Raw genomic sequence first — 19,986 nt, 5'->3', positions numbered from 1 at the left:
TATTAATCAGCCTTACTTCTCGTACTGTCTGTACTAATTCGTTGCATTTAAATAAATGGGTTCGTTCTAAATGTATTATTGTTACATTAAGTTGCTATAGTTTTTCACAATATATTTTAGACGTTACATCTGTCTACAGACTCCAAAATTCTCTTCCAACATTGTAGTTGAATTAGTTTTGTAAATTAAAGTTTTCTTTTGTCTTTTATAGCTCGATGATAGAGTGCAAATTGGCAGCTTGGTCCCTGCAGGAAGCCCAGAAGTGTCTATGACCCTGGAGGGACGGGGCCTTATAGGAGGAGGTAAAGTTTAAATATTTTTATCTCTACCATTACTTTTGTGCAGCCCCTACAGTATGGTCTGTTACAGGGAGATTTGGCCAAACTACACCTCCACTGGTGGAGTTTTTGAAGGACATTCTGAGAAGATACCCTGAAGGGGGGCAGATTCTGAAGGTGAGTGGAGTTTATTTCTTAAACTCTTTGGGTTACTTCTGAATATTTATAGCAACTTTTACATTTGTTGACATCCCTGGAAAAAACTGTGCAAATAGGCCTAAATAAACACATGTTTATTGCAGTAACATAATCTCAGATTAAAGAGCTCAACTTCTAATTTGATACCATGTTCAGTGGGGATACAAGATCCTGCATTAAGAAAATAAAAACCTACATCCTGTTATCATTTTTGTGTAGCCTCTTTTTGCCAAGAGGACTCAGATTCCTCCTATATCCGGTTGGAGCATTCAGAGAGAGGGATCTCTGACCATTCCTCTTTGCACAATTGATCCCTATTATCAAATGTCCTGGGTTCTCTCTCACTTTCTCTTCTTTTCAGCTCCACGGCGTTTTCTATCAGATTTAGGTTTGATGTGGCCTTGGAAGGTTGATATTGCATGTACTTGACATTAGTTTGTGGATTTGGCCTTATTTTGGATTACTATGATGTTGAAGGACTAAATGATATCCCATTTTTTATTTCAGACAGGGTCATAGCATCATATACCAAAGGGCATGAGGTGTTTTACATATGCATTGTTTATTTCACACCAGATCCATTCAGAGTGTTTCTTTAATCATGAGTCATGAGTGACTTGTTATGTAGTTCTATCTTAGTCTTTCAGCTAATGGTTGTTATGGGTCTACTGCCTGTTAATTACAGGCATAATAGTGATGGGTTAACTTTCACTCAAAGTCTCCCGTAAAAATAGGTGTGTTCCTTTCAAGGAATTTATAACGAGAAAAACAGTCAATCTTGAGGAAAACGAAAGAGGACTGTTCTTGTTTGGGTTTAATTTCCTCCTGCGAGCTTTATTGTGAACTATAGTAACATTACCAAAATATTAAGGCTTGATGTCCTAAATGGAGTCATCCACTCTAATTATTTTTTTTTTAACTGCAAAGCTTTTTGCTTAAAAGCAGTCCTAAAAAAGCTCATTTCTCTCTAATGTTCCTTTGTTCGATATTTCTCACTGCTTCTCTGCTTCATCTTGAAGGAGCTGATTCAAAATGCAGAGGATGCTGGAGCCACCGAAGTGAAGTTCTTATACGATGAGACAGAGTACGGAGTGGAGTCACTGTGGTCACCTGACATGGCTCAGCATCAAGGTTAGCAGTTACCGGTGAAGTGAAGTTGGCAGCAGAGTTGTATTGCTTTTGCAGCTAAACCATTACTGATGAAGTGAATCCTTTTCTTACTTTTAAAATAATGCACTGCAATCTTTCATGCAAACATTTTTTTGTTCACCAGTTTCTAAATCTCCTGAGTTTATCTATGCTGTAACCTGCAGGGACAGCGCTGTATGTCTACAATGATGCTGTGTTCACTGTCGAGGACTGGAATGGGATTCAGGAGATTGCAAGAAGCAGAAAGAGAGATGACCCGCTGAAAGTTGGACGATTTGGAATCGGCTTCAATTCTGTGTATCATATTACAGGTGAGTTTGCTGGAAAATTAAGGAATATAACTTATATTTCCAAATGTTTGCTACTTTGTATAGCCAAAATTAGTTTAGAATAAAGTTGAAATCTCCACAGTTTTCTTGGGTGAATTAATATATTATACTATTTTTCCTTATAGCAGTGGTTCCCAAACTTTTTATCCATCTTACCTATTTTTATTGTGTCAAAGTTTAAGCTCTCACTGATCAAGTCACATATATGTACTTTCCATTTTTTTAAGTTTGTTGTTTATTCTTATGTTCCAGATGTTCCCAGTATCTTCAGTGGGGACCAGATTGCCATGCTGGACCCCCATCAGACCCTTTTCGGCATGCACGAGTCTGGGCAGTGTTGGAATCTGAAGACGGACATTAAGGAGATCACAGAGCTTGGTGATCAGTTTGCACCTTACACTCAAATATTTGGGATTTCGGAGAATACCATCCGGGACGGCAGCTTTCCAGGAACTCTGTTCCGCTTCCCACTTCGTGTGAAACCTTCCCAGCTCAGTGGGAATATTTACAACAAAGAAAAGGTGTTGGAGCTGTTTGAGTCTTTCAAAGCTGATGCAGACACAGTTCTCCTCTTCTTGAAGAGTGTCCAGAAGATCTCACTGCATGTCAGAGAGTGTGATGGTACAGAACGAGTGTTGTTTGAGGTCAGAGCAACAGAGAATCCTGATGACAAACTAGAAAGGCCAAATGCACTGAAGACACTGTGTCAAGCGGTGGACAGCTACAGTAATGGCGTTCCCAGCTCCATCATCACATGTGTCACTTACCAACTTCACATAGAGACTCAAGATGAAACATCTAAAGAGACTCAGAGGACCACATGGCTGGTTTGTAATGGAGTTGGAGGCAGAGGGATGTGTGCTGAGTTGGACTCTCTGGCGGACGATTTGAAGTTCATGCCAACAATCGGCATTGCCTTGCCTCTAACTGTCATAAACAAAGAGGACGGAGGTGCCACATCTGGTTTCTCAGGACGAGCTTTCTGCTTCCTCCCTCTTCCACCGGGTGAGGAGAGTGAGACGGGGCTTCCGGTTCACGTCAGCGGCTTTTTCGGTCTCACCGACAACCGCAGGAGCATCAAGTGGCGAGAAGTGGACCAGTGGAGGGATCCATCTGCCTTGTGGAATGAGCTGCTTATAATAACTGTCATCCCTAAGGCTTATTTCACTCTCATTGTAGATGCTATAAAGAGGGTGCAGACAAAAAAGGACCAAGACTTTCCTTTGTCTCCTAGAGGGACATACAGGGCATGGCCAGACCCTAAACAGGTCAAGTCCCGCTGGACGCCCATTCTCCAGCCGCTCTTTCATGATCTACTGCAGCAGCGAGTGATCTATTCGCTCAGTGAGAGCTGGGTCGGAGTGGAGCAGGCTGCCTTCTCAGAGCTCGACACTGACAATGATATTTCAGAGACAGTCATCAACTACCTCCAAAGCTCAGGAATGCAGGTAGCAAAGGTGCCAGCTGCAGTGGACTTTGCCTTGGCTTCCTATATGACTGAGTCTACTGAGGTGAAAAAAGTTAACCCTTCTTTACTGCGGCAAACTATCAGGAAGAGCAAACACAAAGGTCCCTCAGAGGAGAAGCTGCTGCTGCTGGAGTTTGCTCTCAGTGATGCCAACTACAGTGATCTCATAGGGCTTGAGCTTCTGCCACTCCAAAATGAAACATTTACATCGTTTTCATCTTCTGTCAGTGAAAAAGACGCCATTTACATCGCGTCTGAGGCGTTCCCCAGGTAAAACGTCTGGATAAACATCTAATACTCTAAGTTAGGAGATTTAACCTCTTTTAAAGGGTCACAGTAAAAAAGGCAATTTCTGTTTATCTAAACAGAAATTAGTATGTTTTTAATTTGATGGTGCTTTTCTTTATCCATAGCATGAATGTTTATAAAATTCAAAAACCATGACAGCTTTTACAAATACTCACCTGATGTATCTTACTCTTAATCCCTAATATACAGATGAAACTACTGTTTGCATACTGTACAGTGTATGTAATCAGCACACTGTTTACAGTACACTTTAAATAAAACAAGTTAATAACTGTCATTGCCTTTTTATAATGCATTTCACATTTTAGTTCAGTTTGCATTACTAAATGATTTCTATTTGATAAGTGCCAGAAAAATTACAGATTACATTTGTTTTATCTTCAAATCCAAAAATGTATATGCATCTTTCCAGGAGTTACAATTTGCTTTACATTTTGTGATTTGGATCAAACATTTTGGGTTTCCTTTCCTTTTCAGAGCAGTTTGCATGAGTTTTGGCCCATTTCTTCTAATAGAACTGATGTAACTGAGTCAGCTTCGTAGGCCTCCTTGTTCGCACACACACATTTTCAGCTCTTCCCACTGATTTTCCATAACTCAGGGCTTTCTGATTACCACTCTAAGACATTGACCTACACATGCCTATGTCTTAACTTCCTTCCACAATAATGTTTCCTCCTTTGCCTCTTGTCTATTTAGTAAAGTGCACTGGTCCAATTTGATGCGTTTACACCCATCATACACCAACACTTGTACTTCAGTCGGTGTTCCAAAAGTAAAGATGTTTATTGTAGTAAAAAACATCTTACTTTGAACTTACATTACCAGACTTTAGGAAATGTCTACAAAAATTAAAGTCTTTGTGCTCATGGGCATTTGCAAACTGTAATCTGGCTTTTTTTTACGTGTCTTTTAAAGCGATGGCTTCCTCCTTGCTGAAAGGCCTTTCAGCCCATGTCAGTACAGGAAAATGACAATGTCACCAGCTTCAGGCAACATCTTAACAAGATCTTTTGCTTTTGTTCTGAGGTTGATTCACACATTTCAAACCAAAACCTGTTCATCTCTGGACCACAGAATCTTTTCCCATCGTGTTTATTCTTGCATGTTGTTGTTTGTACAGTTGAATGCGTCACCTTGGGCCATCTGGAATTTGTACTCAAGGATGGTCCAAGTTTGGAGAGATCCACTCTTCTCCTCCTTTCTGATTTCATTTGATTTTCTAAAAATCACACAAGAAAGAAAATATGCTTGAAATCTTGGTTAGAGATAAGGTTCCTCCATTTAACTCAAATGTTAACCCATCATATTCATCCAAAATCATAATTTCATCTTCTCGCATGATCTCACATTGTTTACCAATGTAATAATCATAATATATGTTTAGTTAATTGTTCTGGCATTAGACAAAAATGAAATCATTTTTGATAATTCTAGCTCACCTAAAACAATAAGAGATTAATCTGATTTAATAATAAGCAGTGACATTTATATTTGTTTCTGTTGTATGCACATGCAAACAGCAAAGATTTTTACTGAAAGTTTCAAATTGGTGTTGATCACTCCTTCTTTGTTTACTACATTTCTAATTTCCTTTGCTTTATTTCAAGGTCTCTCTATCCAGGACTGGAGCATCGGTTTTTACTGGAGACTATGAAGCCTTCAGTAATGGACAGCTTAAAGAAGGCTGCCAAAAGCAGAGGTAGTAACACACCAAAATTTATTTTACAAGTCATCTATATAACATACTGTAAATCTTTTCTGTCTATATCCATGCATCCTTAATCCAACAGTGGCTGGTTTATTTGATTCATGGGTTTGTACTCAGACTTTACTCAGACTGTGATGACTGCGTGAATTGCAACCATGATGTTTATTAGGCCATTTTTATCTTACTCTGCAGCTGTGCCAGCAGTGCATTAAATCTGGTACATTGCTGCCAGATAATTCAGGTGGAGATGACAGTAAAGAGAACAGACAGTGAACATTAGGCATGTAGCAGTGACTGGAGGGCTTCCTCACCCCACCTGTTGCTGCACACTGCCTATCAGCTTGTTGAAAAAAGACTTCTGCATTTTGTTTGTTGCTACGAACATAGAGTGAGACTAATTCACCAGACAGTATTAGCTTTTTATATTTCTGGTGCTATTATTTAAAGGATAGGACAGCAAAAACCACTTTAAGGTGACAACAAAACAACAAAATTTAGTAGATGTTGAGCAGCTGTCTATTCTGTATTTATTTATAACCAATATGTTGCATTATTTTAGCAGAAGCAGGAATGCTTTTTGCTTTTCTGCTTTAAAGAAAAGACATGAGACCATTTTAAATATATTTGTTTTTAATTTTTGTGCAAGACTTTGAAACTTTGAAAAATGATATAATCTCATACTGGCCCATGAATAAAGCATAGTGATTCATCAATGATTTTACTTCCTCACAGTGACCTGGACATGTGGTCCATGAGCCAGGGAAAATAAAATGCTGAGTAAAAGGTCTGTCAAAAAAAGTCAAATCAAAATATACATAGAATATCGGAACAGAAATACACCATTAGAGGCCAGACATAGCATTTTCTACATATTTTTGGTGCTTCATTGTAAATAATGGCATTATTGTTGTTTACATTATTTAACTTCAGTATTATTTTTCTGATGTCCTTTATGGTCTTAATCCTCACATTTACACATATAGCTTTTAATGATAATTTTTCATCCAGTGAGATAGAGTCATGTACATCTTCCAATAATATGTCATTTAAATTACAGTGCAGCAGTTTCTTTGGGGGTGTTCAGGTAGGTATTACAAAGGGTGCTACATATCTTTTTATGATTAACCAAAACTAATGTGTGGCTGCAGACAATTAACTCGCCTATATGATAAGAAAAATAAACAACTCACACATTATTCTCTTCCTTGTTTTTTTCTTCTGTCAAAACTTTTTCTATTATCAATTAGGCCAATGTAGGATTCACGTATTACTTTATTTTAAAATTGGTTTTGTGATTTGCATGTTTCAAGTCCGTTTGAGCTATTTGCTGTTCAGACAGGATGCTGATATAAGGAGAATTGTGGAAGCTTGTTTGCATGGGTCACATTACTATTGCATCTTAAATGTCGTTAGTGCATAATTTTAATTAAAATGATTTTTTTATTGTGAATGTGGATTTCAAGTGTTGCTCACTTTTAGAAACGAACCAGTCAACAATGAACATTATCTAAGGTAATATTTGACACTGAATCCACTGTTGTTGTCATTTTAACAGGAAGACCCTGTACTCAGCTACAGGTGTTGAATCCAGAACGATCAGCTCGACTCATCAAGGAGATACTCTCTACAGCCTGGCCAACAAGAGACTTCAGTGTAGAGTGGGAACCTGGAAACAAAGAACTAAAGCATCCCACAATTTCATGGTTAAAAATGGTTTGGAAACATCTCTACATCAATTTTGCTGATGACTTAAACACATTTGAAGACATGCCTTTGATCCCTCTCGTGCCCCTTGAGGACAACATGAACACAGCTAAGCTTCTTCGTCTCAAAACTCCCTCACCCATAATTCATGTGGATGACAATGAGGCTCTGGTTTCTGAAAGCCTTTTTGACATTCTGGAAAAGCTTGGAGGTGTTGTCATAAAAACCCTGGACTCGTGTTTGCAGCACCCTCAGCTGAAGTGCTACATCCACCCTTGCTCTCCTGGTATGTTTTTGCAAATTCTAAGTAGACTACCAACACAGCGGTTGTCTAGCCAAGTCTCGACTTTCTCAGTGGAAGAGAAAATTGTGCTCAGAAAATTTCTCGCAGGACTGTCTGACATCACTGAGAAGGAAAAACATACATTACTGGATCTCTCTATCTTTGAAAAGGTGGGGGCCTATTCTGAAGGTACCTCGTCATTTACATCAATGAGAGGTGCAAAAGCTTTACATCACAGAGCAAAGTACCCACCAGATGTGAAACTGTCAGAAAACCTTGTGGCCTGCCATGATGAGGAATCAATCCGTCTCATCAAGATGCTCAACGTAGAACAAGTCAAAACAACAGAATGTCTGAAGATGATTATTCGGGACATCGACAAGGGCTTCTACTCAAAAGATGAAACTACCCAGATCATGCTTTGGGCTCTCAAGCATCTGGGATTTTTAAAGAACGAAAACTCATCTGTAATTGGATGGCTCTCTGCTATTAAATTTATTGAGTTGCCATGTGGAAGATCTGTAAAAGCCTCAGATCTTTTTGACCCTGAACTAGAGATTTTACAGCATTTGTTCTACAAGGAGGAGAAAACACGGTTTCCCACAAGTACATTTACCAAATCTCCTGACATTCTCCATTCACTTCGACAACTGGGGCTTAGAAATGAGGTTCAGGTCAGTGAAAAAGATGTCCTCAAAGTGGCAAAAAAGATAGAGGAGTTGCAAAGCAGTGAGGAACCTGAATGGGACTCAGTAATCAAAAAGGCAAAAACACTCTTGCAAATTCTTAATAAACAAACCAAGCTGATAAAATCAGCCGATATCCAGGCTTCACTGCTTCAACTAAAATGGGTACCTGTCTGTAAAGAAAGACCTCTAACTTATCCAAATTCTCTTGCTTGGATTGGAGATACGCTCAATATCTGCTCTCTGTCTGACATGTGTGAAATATGCCATGCAGTGCTTGTGGGATCTTCAGTACCACTGGTTGAACACACCTCTGCAGGTTTCAAGAAGGCTCTGAAACTTACAATAGAGCCACAAGTGGATCAGGTATTACAGCACTTGAAAGCTGTGAATGACTGGCATAAATCCCAAGCATTTACCACTGAGGATTGGTACCAGTTTCAGCAGATCCTATTTGAGATTTATGGATTTATGCAGGCTCATCTTGAGGATGCAAGAGAAGCAATGAAGTCCTTGCCTTTTGATTGGGTGTGGACTGGAAAGACATTCACATCACCAGGCCAAACCGTCTTAAAACCCCTCCCTGATCTAGACCTGCAGCCTTACCTCTACTCACTGCCAAAAACAATGAGAAAATTTCATAAGCTTTTCAAGTTTTGTGGTTCAGTTGAAGAGGTTGTCCCAGCCCATGTGTTTGACGTCATTGCCACAATCCAAAAAAGATGTGAAGGAGAGATTAGCAAGGAGGAAAGTAAACACAATATTCTGCTCTTGATCAACATCCTCAGATGGCTCTACAATAATCAGATCCCAGTGGACACTAATATGCAAGTGCCTATCTTTTGTTACAAGAACCCAAGCAAATTAGCAATGAAACCCATTCATGAATGCACCTACTGTGACATCAAGGTCGATGATTTAAATGACTTACTTGAAGATGCCTCAGAACCTATTATATTGGTCCATGATGACATCCCAATGAAAACTGCTGAATGGTTGAAGGTGCCATGTTTGAGCACAAGGTTGATAAACCCAGAGAATCTTGGCTTTGAACAATCAGGCCAGCAAGAACCTCTAACAGTAAGAATAAAAAATATCTTGGAGGAATATCCATCTGTAGCAGATATCTTTAAGGAGCTCCTACAGAATGCTGATGATGCCAGTGCAACAGAGTGCAGTTTCCTTATTGACATGAGAAAAAACAATGACATTCGAGAAAATCTCCTTGATCCTGGCATGATTGTTTGCCATGGGCCGTCTCTGTGGTCTTTCAACAGTGCTGTATTTACAGACACAGACTTTTTGAACATCACACGGCTTGGTGGGTCAGTGAAGAGATGTGAAGCGGATAAAGTTGGCAAGTTCGGCTTGGGTTTTAACTCCGTTTACCACATCACTGATATCCCCATCATTATGAGCAGGGAATTCATGATCATGTTTGATCCCAATATCAATCACATCAGCAAACACATTCGAGACCGTTCCAATCCAGGGATCAAAATCAATTGGAGCAAACAACAAAAGAGGCTAAGAAAATTTCCCAATCAATTCAAACCATTCCTTAACGTTTTTAACTGCCAGCTGCCTTTAGCTCAAGACTCGCCATACAAATACAATGGTACTCTTTTCAGACTTCCATTCAGAACAGAGCAAGAGGCCTCATCCAGTGAAATCAGCAGTCTGTACTACAACACCACAGATATCTATTCCCTCGTTGATGAGTTCAGCATATGTGGCCATAGGTTCATTCTCTTCACTCAGCATGTTGGATGTATGGTGTTGAAATACCTGAAATTTGAGGAACCAAACCCAGCAGCAGCACAAGATGTGGTGGCTATTAACAAAAGTGTGTGGTCAAGCAAAGCCTCATATGGACCCTTGAGCATCCTAAAATCTGCAGCAAAGGTTATGAAGAAAGTAGCAAGCACCAACAGGGTTCCTGCTGATGTTCCTAAATCTGGCTGCATCATTCGTGTTGTGGTGGAGGAGTTTCACAATGTCTTCAAACGCATTGTGGACCTGCACTCTCCATTGTTCCGAGGTCCAGAGGAAGATCCCAACCAGTACTTTGAGATGGCGGCTAAAGGTGTCCAAACTCGGAGACTGACAGATGAAATGCCCCAAAAAGCAATCGAGGTCACCAACTGGCTCATCTGTTCATGCATGGATGTGAGTGAAGCCCTCAAATTTTCCCTCAGTGACAGTGGAAAAAGACTTGGACTGGTGCCTTGTGGAGGAGTTGCTGTTCTTCTCTCAGAGGAAGAGAATCGCAAATGGACTGTAAAAACAAATTCAACACCAATTGGAGAGGTGTTTTGCTACTTGCCTCTCAGAATCAAAACAGGCCTGCCAGTTCACATCAATGGCTGCTTTGCTGTCACTTCCAATCGCAAAGAGATCTGGAAGACTGATACCAAAGGACAGTGGAACTCTGTGTTCATGAGGCACGTCATTGTCCAGGCCTACTTAGCAGCCCTCTCAATGCTGCGTTCACTGGCTGAAAGTGGAGAACTTCTCGAGTACAGCTACTATTCAGCATGGCCAGATCCAAGTCAGGTACATGATGACTTTGTGCTGATCAGCCAGGGCATTTACCAAGAAATAGCCAAAGGAGGTGACAGCGAGCAGGCCAAGGTTTTTTCAGATGGAAAAACATGGGTGTCAATCAAATACATCAGATTCCTTGATGACGCCTTACTTTGTAGGCCAGACATTGGCCCTGCTGCTTTCAAGATATTTCTGAAATACCTCAGGAAGAGTGGCTCACAAAACCTCTGTGCTGTTGAGCTCCCTGACTGGGTAAAGGAAGGATTTGATGATGCTGGATGTAGAGGGAAGTTAATGGAAAATACCCTGACAGAGAAGCAGTTCTTTTCAGAAGTATTTTTTCCTCACATTCAGGAGCTTGACAAAGAGCTCAGAGATCCCCTGATGCATTACGTCCTAAATGAGAAACTTGAAGAATTTGAATCGATTCTTAGAGTCACTCCTTGCATACCTTGCTCTGGCCCCAAAAGTGAACTAGTTTTACCCTCCAAACTCATTCATCCAGAGGGAAGAGTTGCTAAACTCTACATTGCTGATGATGGAAGATTTCCTGAAGGAACGTCCAAAGACTATGTAAATCCAGTCTGTTTAGTTAAACTAGTGCAGCTGGGCATGGTGAAAGATGATCTATGCTGGGAGGACCTCACTGAGCGGGCTCATTCTGTCATTGAGCTTAATGAAAACGATCACACAGCCGCATGCTTTCGTAGCAGCATACTACTGAGTCTCATTGATGAGAAACTGAGGATGAGAGATCCAGTTGCAACAGAGTACCTGGAGAATCTACAAGATATCAAGTTCCTTCCATTTCTGACAAGACCTGCAGGCTTCTCTTTACCATGGCATGGGAACAGCTTTTCCCCAACCACAATGTTCTCTCCTAGAGAGCTTTACACAACTGAACATCAGGATACAGTTTGCCTAATGAAGCCAATTCTGAATGAGAATTCACCATCCTTTAAAGGCTGTGGTGCAATGTCATTGGCTGTGAAAGATGGTCTTGGTCTAATAAGGAAGCCCCCTGTTGAGCTGGTCATCAGTCAACTAAAGGAACTTTCTCAGTCTTTTGATGGTGTCACGTTGTATCAGGAAAATATAACAAATGCCTGCTACAAATACCTTCATGAGGAAATGCTGCAGGATGAAAATGTAAGAGGTAAAATAAGTGGAGACCTAAAAGGATTCAACTCCATTTTGGTGGAGAACACATATGTCAGTCCTTCCAAAGTTGCTTTCCACTTGAATTTTGATGCAGCTCCCCATCTTTATCAGCTTCCAAACAAATACAGAAACAGCTGTCGAGAGCTTTTTGAAAATGTTGGCGTGCAGCCCAGCTTTACTGTTGAAGATTTCTCTGCTGTTCTTGAAACAGTGAGGCAAGAGTGTGGACGAAGGACACTAATAGAGGAAAACTTCCAGTTATGCCGCAGAATCATTAGTGAAGGAATCTGGAGTCTAATTCGAGACAAAAACCAAGAGTTTTGCCAAGCAAATTATGGTGGGATTTTGTTACCAGACTGCAATCTAACACTGCAACCATCAAAGTCATTATGTTACAATGACTGCCCTTGGATCAAAGTCAGAGATTCCTCTGTGAAATACTGTCACGCTGACATTCCAAGAGAGGTTGCTGTGAAGCTTGGAGCAATCCCAAAACGTCACAAAGCACTCGAGAGATATGCCTCTAACGTCTGCTTCAATCCACTTGGCAGTGAGTTTGGACAGAAAGAAAAACTCACTAGCAGGATTAAAAGCATTCTCAATGCCTATCCATCAGAGAAGGAAATGCTGAAAGAGCTGCTTCAAAATGCAGATGATGCCAAAGCCACAGAAATTTATTTTGTATTTGATCCAAGGACACACCCCACCGACAGAATATTTGATGATAAATGGATCCCAATGCAAGGCCCTGCCCTCTGTGTGTACAACAATCAACCATTCACAGAGGATGACGTCCGAGGTATTCAGAACCTTGGAAGAGGAACAAAAGAGGCCAATCCAGGCAAAACTGGTCAATATGGGATCGGATTCAACTCTGTTTATCACATAACTGACTGCCCATCCTTTATCTCAAACAATGACATTCTCTGCATCTTTGACCCACATGCACAGTATGCACCAGGAGCTACATCTGTAAGTCCTGGAAGGATGTTCAGAGACTTGGACTCTGACTTCAGATCCCAGTTTTCAGATGTTCTAAATCTGTACTTGGGAGCTCATTTCAAGTTAGAACGGAGCACAATGTTCAGATTCCCCATCCGATCTATAGAGATGGCAAAAACATCAGAGATCAGTTCTGTCCCTGCATCTGACAGAATGGTGCAAAACCTCCTAGACAAGCTGAAAACAGATGGTGCAGAGCTTCTTATGTTTCTCAACCACATGGAGAAAATATCAGTTTGTCAAATAGATCATGCATCTGGTGAACTAAAAGTGCTCTACTCTGTCACAGCCAAAATAACAGATGGTGATCGACTAAAACGCAAACAATTTCATGCCTCTGTCATTGACAGTGTTACCAAAAAGAAGCAGCTCGCTGCTATTCCAGTCCAACAGATAACCTACTCGATGGATATAGAGGACACTGATGGAAACATGACCTCATGGATGATCTGCAACAGATCTGGCTTTCCAGACATTGAAAATGTCTCCAAAAGTGTGGTTTCAGCCCACAAAAATGAAGACATAACTTTGTTTCCACGTGGAGGTGTGGCAGCATGTGTAAGCCACAACTACAAAAAACCCCACAGAGCCTTTTGCTTCTTGCCCCTTTCACTGGAAACTGGTTTGCCTTTTCATGTCAATGGACATTTTGCCCTAGACTCAGCTAGAAGAAACCTATGGAGAGATGACAATGGTGTAGGGGTAAGAAGTGATTGGAATAACAATTTGATGACGTCACTTATAGCTCCTGCATATGTTGAGCTGCTGATTCAGCTGAAGCGCCGATACTTTCCAGGTCCTGATCCCACCATGAGTATACTACAAGGAACACCTCTTCATGTTGTTAAAGACATGCTGCGGAAATACCTCTTTTTTTTCCCAGCCAACAGACTTGACATTCAGCCAGACTGGTATTGCTTGGTTAAAGCAGTATACAACTGCATCCATGCTGATCTGAAGCGTTTGCTTCCTGTTGTGAGAGCAGGCCAGATGGACAACTCCGAAATGCACTCTGTCATTTACATCTCATGGGTGAATACATCCACGGCGAACAAAAGCAGAGCCTTCTTTGATAATCTGCTTCAGGATGAGCTTCAACACTTGAAAAACACAGAGTATAACTTAACCTCAAGGAAGTCTGTGGCTGAAAATGTCTACAGGCTGAAAACCTTGCTTCTTGACATTGGTTTTAACCTGGTTCATAGTTGTGATGAAACAGCAAACCTCTACCTCTGTCTGGAGGATGCAGGGATTCCAGTCACATATGTAACACCGAGTGCCGTTCGCCAATTTCTGCACACTTTCTCATCACCTGACACGTGTTGCCATGTTGGTAAACTCCCTTGCCGCCTCCCACAGTCTACCTTCAAGCTGGTTCATAACTTGAAGCTCCTGGTTGACTACTGTTTCAAAGACATAGAAGTGGATGAGGTCAAAATTGATGGCTTGCCACTGTTGATAACAATGGAGAATATGCTTCAAGTGTTTGACTCGAAGAGACCAAAGTTTTTGACAGCTCACCATGAACTTATATCTTCTAGGAAAGATATGTTTATGAATACATTGTACATGAGGTACAGCAACATCCTGTCAAAAGCAGGAGTTGCAAAACCCTTTGACATCAGCAGTTTTAGTGACCTTCTGGGGTCTGTTCTACCTAGAGAGTATCGAACAAAGATCCCTGTAAAGTGGAAAGATACCTTTCCTAGTGAATCCTGGCTAAAGAACACATGGAGCTTCATCAGTGAGAATGTAGCTATTAAGGAAGATCAGACGGACATCAAACCCAGCTTTGAAACAGTACTTGACACTCTGAAAGACTGGGCTTTACTACCCGGAATAAAATTCATGGCCAGAGAGAAGCTTGTCATCCCAGATCATGATGCACTCCTACCTCTAAGTCTGATAAGCATTGCCATATTTCCACAGGGCCAAAATGACAAAGTCTTTCACACTCTAATGAAAGCAGGATGTATCCAGCTTGCAGTGAACAAAATCTGTGTCAAAGAGAGTCAAATCATTCCTTTCCTGGCACAACAAACAGCCAACATTGAAAATCCATCAAGCATTTTGAAAGCTCTGGAGTACATGATTCAGACATCTGCATTCAAAACAGCAAACCTGACAGACAGGGACTTTGAAGCTCTTCTGTTGTATTTCAACTGCCATCTACCTAACCTTTCTCAACAAGATGCACAGAGTCTGAAACTCCTCCCATGTTTCAAGTCAGTTAGTGGAAGATACATCAGTATTGCAAACTATAGTGCAAATTATGTTCTTGAAAAAAGCATGCCAAGTGCAGACATAGACAAATGGACTCAAACATCTTCATTTGCCTTTCTTGCTGACAATCCACAGCTTAAAGAACTGTATGCCTTCCTTGGCTGCATGCCAATCGATGACCTTGAAATTTACCTCCATCATCTTCTGCCAAAGTTTGACAGTCTCTCCTATGATGCCAAAGTTGAACACATTGTTTATTTGAAGGAGAGACTTATGTCAATGGAAGAAGGCTGCAAAATGAAGGATCAGCTTTATGATAAATTACAGGGCCTGTTGTTCATTTACGACTATTCAAACAGACTCAGACCAGCCAAATTTTTCTACGATCAGACCGTAAAGGTGTTTGAAGTTATGTTACCTGCAAAGTCTTTCATTCCAAATGACTTTTTTAGGAAAATAGAGCAAGTGACAAAACCTAAGAATGGTGCACTGTTGTTGACTTCATGGATAACATTTCTGAGAAATATTGGTCTGAAGCATGAGGTCTCCCAGCAACAACTCCTCCAGTTTGCAAAGGAGGTCAGCATCAAAGCCCAGACTGAAAGTTGGACCAAAGAAAAAGTGCAAATCATTGTCGATGTACTTTTGAACCATATCTTTAACGAAAGAATCGACCTCTTTCAGGGTACCTTTCTGAAGGAACTGTCAATGATACCCTTTCTGTGCCCAGAAAGAGCTCCCAAAGAACTCATCAAACTTCATACTCAGTATCAAGAGATGAGTGGCACACTGCCCCTGATTCGTTTCAGTGGATCTCAAGTAAACCCAAAGTTCAAACAAACAGATATAATACACTTGCTGTGGACATCCTGCCCAATCCTACCTGAAAAAGCTACACCTTCAAGCATAAAGGAACAGGATGACAGTGCTCTTGGTGGACAGGAACAGCTTGACCTAGTTCTAAACATGTTGGGTGTCAACTTGGACCCACCTCTGGAGAAAGTCATAAGCAACTGCAAGAACATTTGCAACATATCAAGTCCAGATGATGAAATGGTGAAAACGAGGAATAAAGTTTTGAGGTCCACATATGAATTCCTCAGTGCCGACAAACGAGATTTCCATTACCTGCTACGTGGGGTGACGTTTGTCATGGTTGAAGACGGTTGGAAATTACTGAAACCTGAGGAAGTGGTCATCAATTTAGATAATGAATCTGACTTTAAGCCCTACTTGTATAAATTACCTCTGGAACTCGGCACCTTTCATCAGTTGTTCAAGCTTCTTGGCACAGAGGATGTTGTATCAACCAAACAATATGTTGAAGTACTGTGGAGAATTTACAGGAGTTCTGAGGGAAAGCAGCTCGACCCAAATGAAATGAGAACTGTGAAAAGGGTGGTCTCTGGATTGTTCAAGTCCCTTCACAATGATCCACAGGAAATTCGCAAAGATCTTGATTGCCTCAGAGATTTGATATTTTACTTGCCAAGCCATGATGGGAGACTTGCAAAATCCAATACCCTGGTATTTGATGATGCCCCACACTACAAAAGCCGAATTCAGGGTAACGTTGGGGTTCAAATGCTTGTGGACATGAGCCAGTGTTACCTGGGGAAAGACCATGCTTTCCACACAAAGCTTATTATGCTACTTCCACAAAAACTAAGACCTAGACTACTGAGTAGCATTCTCGAGGAGCAGCTTGATGAAGATTCTCCAAAAATGTGTCAGTTTGGAGCTCTTTGCTCCCTGCAAGGTCGCCTTCAGCTTTTGCTGTCCTCAGAGCAGTTCATCACTGGTTTGATCAGGATAATGAAGCATGAGAATGACAATGCGTACCTTGTGAATGAAGAAAAAGCCATACGTCTGTGCAAAGCACTTTGTGAGGGACTTAAAGTGTCCTGTTTTGAAAAACTGCAGACAACTTTAAGAGTGAAAGGATGCAGTCCCATCCCACACAGTCGCAGTGAAACACTAGCTTTCTTGAAGAGGTACGGAACATCTGTAATTCATCTCTACATCCAGCATTCAGACAGTAAAGACATAAACTTTCTTCTGGCACTAGCCATGACATTGAAGTCAGCAACAGACAATTTGATCTCTGACACATCATATCTGATAGCCATGCTAGGCTGCAATGATATTTACAGAATCACTGAAAAACTAGACAACCTTGGTGTCAAGTATGACTCAACAGAGCCCTCAAAACTTGAGCTACCCCTCCCTGGAACTCCAATACCTGCTGAGATACACCACACACTGCTCATGGATCCAATGAATGTATTCTATCCAGGGGAATATGTGGGCTACCTTGTTGACTCTGAAGGAGGAGACATATATGGTGCCTATCAGCCCACCTATACCTATGCCATCATCGTTCAAGAGGTAGAAAGAGAGGAGGAAGAAAACACAAGTTTCCTTGGAAAATGCTTCCAGATTGATATTGGTTACAGTGAGTACAAAATAGTCAGTTCCCTCGACTTGTACAAGTTTTCAAGACAAGACGAAAGCACCCATATCCGAGATACTAATTCCCCGCAAACCCCTACAAGCCCAGAGAGTCGATCCTCTGGTCTACGAATGATGCCTCCCGTCTTTTCTGGAAAAGAAAACCTTAGACCTCCTCCTCAGAAACAGTCTCCCAAAAAGATTAAACTTCACGCATTACCTGAGATTCTGAAAGAAGTGACCTCAGTCGTCGAACAAGCCTGGAAGCTTCCAGAGTCAGAAAGAAAAAAGATAATCCGTCGGTTGTACCTCAAGTGGCATCCAGACAAAAATGCAGAGAATCTGGATATTGCCACAGAAGTCTTTAAGCACCTGCAAAATGAAATCAATCGCATGGAGAAACAGTCTGTGGCTGATCACCAAAATGCAGACAGAACTTCCAGGAGAACCTTCTCCACATCATCAACCCGCTTCCAGTCAGAGAAATTCTCGTATCAAAGGTTTTATTCGTCGTGGAACCAGGAAGCAACCAGTCACAAGTCAGAAAGACAACAGTTCAGGGAACATTACACTAACTATGCAGGGTCTTCACACTCCCATCGTTTCTTTGTACCCCCAACCTTTAAAACAGTTGGAAACCCTGTGGAAGCCCGCAGGTGGCTGAGACAGGCCAGAGCAAACTACTCCGCTGCTCGCAATGATCTTCATAAAAATGCTAATGAGTGGGTTTGTTTCAAGTGCTACCTGGCCACAAAGCTTGCCCTAATAGCTGCTGACTATGCAGTCAGAGGAAAGTCTGACAAAGATGTAAAACCAACTGCTCTTGCTCAGAAAGTGGAGGAGTACAGCTCCCAGTTGAAAGGCCTCGCAAATGATGTTCAGATCTTGGAGGGATATGGCGTGGACAGTCTGAGAACCCGTTACCCTGATCTCCTGCCTTTCCCACAGATTCCCAATGATAGATACACATCTGAGGTGGCAATGAGGGTGATGGAATGTACCGCAAGGATTATCATAAAGCTTGAAACATTTGTGCAGCATAAAATATGATAACATTGCTTAATAAAAGTCTGCAAATATTCTCAGTGAAATCAAGAACTCATATGGCTGTATGCAAAAGAGATCACAAAGAATCCGCTGGCAGCTTCTGCAACATGCAGTTTCTATCTGTGAAAGTGGGACAGTGGCCCATGCACAGTGAATAAATACATGGCTCCCATGCCCTGTTGGCCCATATATGTGCATAGGCTGTACATAGCTATGCCTCAGCAATATGTTTTGTTTACCAAATCCCCACACTGACTATATTTACTCTGTTATATAAAAAAATGCAGCTTTTTTACTTTATCTTTTATAAAAACAAAATAATATATTTTCTTGCTATAGAAAACAAATTCAGTGTACTTAAAAGATGTGCTTACTAGAAAGTATCTATACCCTGTTATGTACAATGACTGCTCTCATACAGCGTGTCCTACTTTCAAAAGCACTACTAGCCCAGAAAACACAATCATGTTTGTAATTGTTCTGTTTTTGTACTTTCCTGATTGTTTTCATATAATTTCTGTAAAAGTTGTACATTTCTTGTAACATAGCCAGTCATTTGTTTATGGAACAAGCACTTTTTGAAACTCACATGCATTTTCACTCATGTAGCATCAGTGCTTGGGGCAATTTAGGGAAATCCAACTGTGAAGAGAAACTCTTTGATTTAATTTAAGCAGTAACCTTTTTTTCTTCTTCAAATCACTGAAATGTTTTGCATCATGTTGACTTCATGTACCTCTTTTCAAAGCTGGTGAGCAAATGTTTGAGCACATTAATGCTGTGTCAAAGAGCCATATGAATTTAGGTGTTATGAGGTGGGCCCAAATGTGACTTGTAATATTTCTAATTTACAACCATGTCTATATAATTTTTTTTGTGATGAGAACTGTTCTGGTTTCAGAAACATTACAGCATCAGTTGGCTGTTGTGTGTATTTTTTGATTTAACTTTGATTTTACGAATATGCTAAATACTGATTGCATACTTTGTAAGTCATTTGCAATGAAATACGATCTAAAATGTGCTGCTTGTCATCTGTTTGCTTATTTCATCTCAAGTTTCAGGTAACTGACATCATCGCATTGAATGAACCTTGAGTATCAAATGTGTTGATGTGCTCTGTGCCACAATGAGGCCTAATAAATTCCCATTAAAAGAGAACCGTGTCATAACAGGCCACAAAAAAACACTGATGTATGTTACTTGCATCTCCCAAAGCTGCAGAAGATCAAGCCTTTGGTCACTTTTTTTTTTCATAATAAAAATGCCAAAAAAACAAAAAAAAAAACATCCACGCCTGGGTCTCCCCTCTCATTGCTGCAATATTTTTCCACAATTCACATTTTTTACTGTATCTGTAAATACAGCACTAAAATTTGAATACAGTATTGCATAAAAGTCCAATACTTCTTGCCAGTCATCTCTGAAAGGGAAATGCAG

The 19,986-nt window shown here is 40.7% G+C and overlaps 1 protein-coding gene across 2 annotated transcripts; it reads left to right on the top strand.

Moving 5' to 3' along the window:
* Positions 1 to 1,495: 1,495 nt before the first annotated feature.
* sacs (sacsin molecular chaperone) lies at positions 1,496 to 19,834 on the top strand. Of its 2 annotated transcripts, XM_014982457.2 has the most exons (6): positions 1,496 to 1,607; positions 1,790 to 1,936; positions 2,207 to 3,692; positions 5,342 to 5,433; positions 6,500 to 6,526; positions 6,998 to 19,834. In XM_014982457.2, the coding sequence occupies exons 1-6, from the start codon at positions 1,592 to 1,594 to the stop codon at positions 18,547 to 18,549; spliced, it is 13,320 nt and encodes a 4,439-aa protein (XP_014837943.2). In that variant the 5' UTR covers positions 1,496 to 1,591; the 3' UTR covers positions 18,550 to 19,834. The 2 variants fall into 2 exon arrangements, with proteins under 2 accessions (XP_014837943.2, XP_014837945.2); XM_014982459.2 differs by lacking the exon at positions 6,500 to 6,526.
* Positions 19,835 to 19,986: the final 152 nt, after the last annotated feature.

Source organism: Poecilia mexicana, unplaced genomic scaffold (assembly GCF_051168715.1).
Source record: "Poecilia mexicana isolate PSO_F unplaced genomic scaffold, ASM5116871v1 scaffold_13, whole genome shotgun sequence".
Taxonomy (NCBI): domain Eukaryota; kingdom Metazoa; phylum Chordata; class Actinopteri; order Cyprinodontiformes; family Poeciliidae; genus Poecilia; species Poecilia mexicana.
The sequence above is the reverse complement of the archived record's forward strand: the minus strand, read 5'-3'. Positions and strand labels throughout refer to the sequence as shown.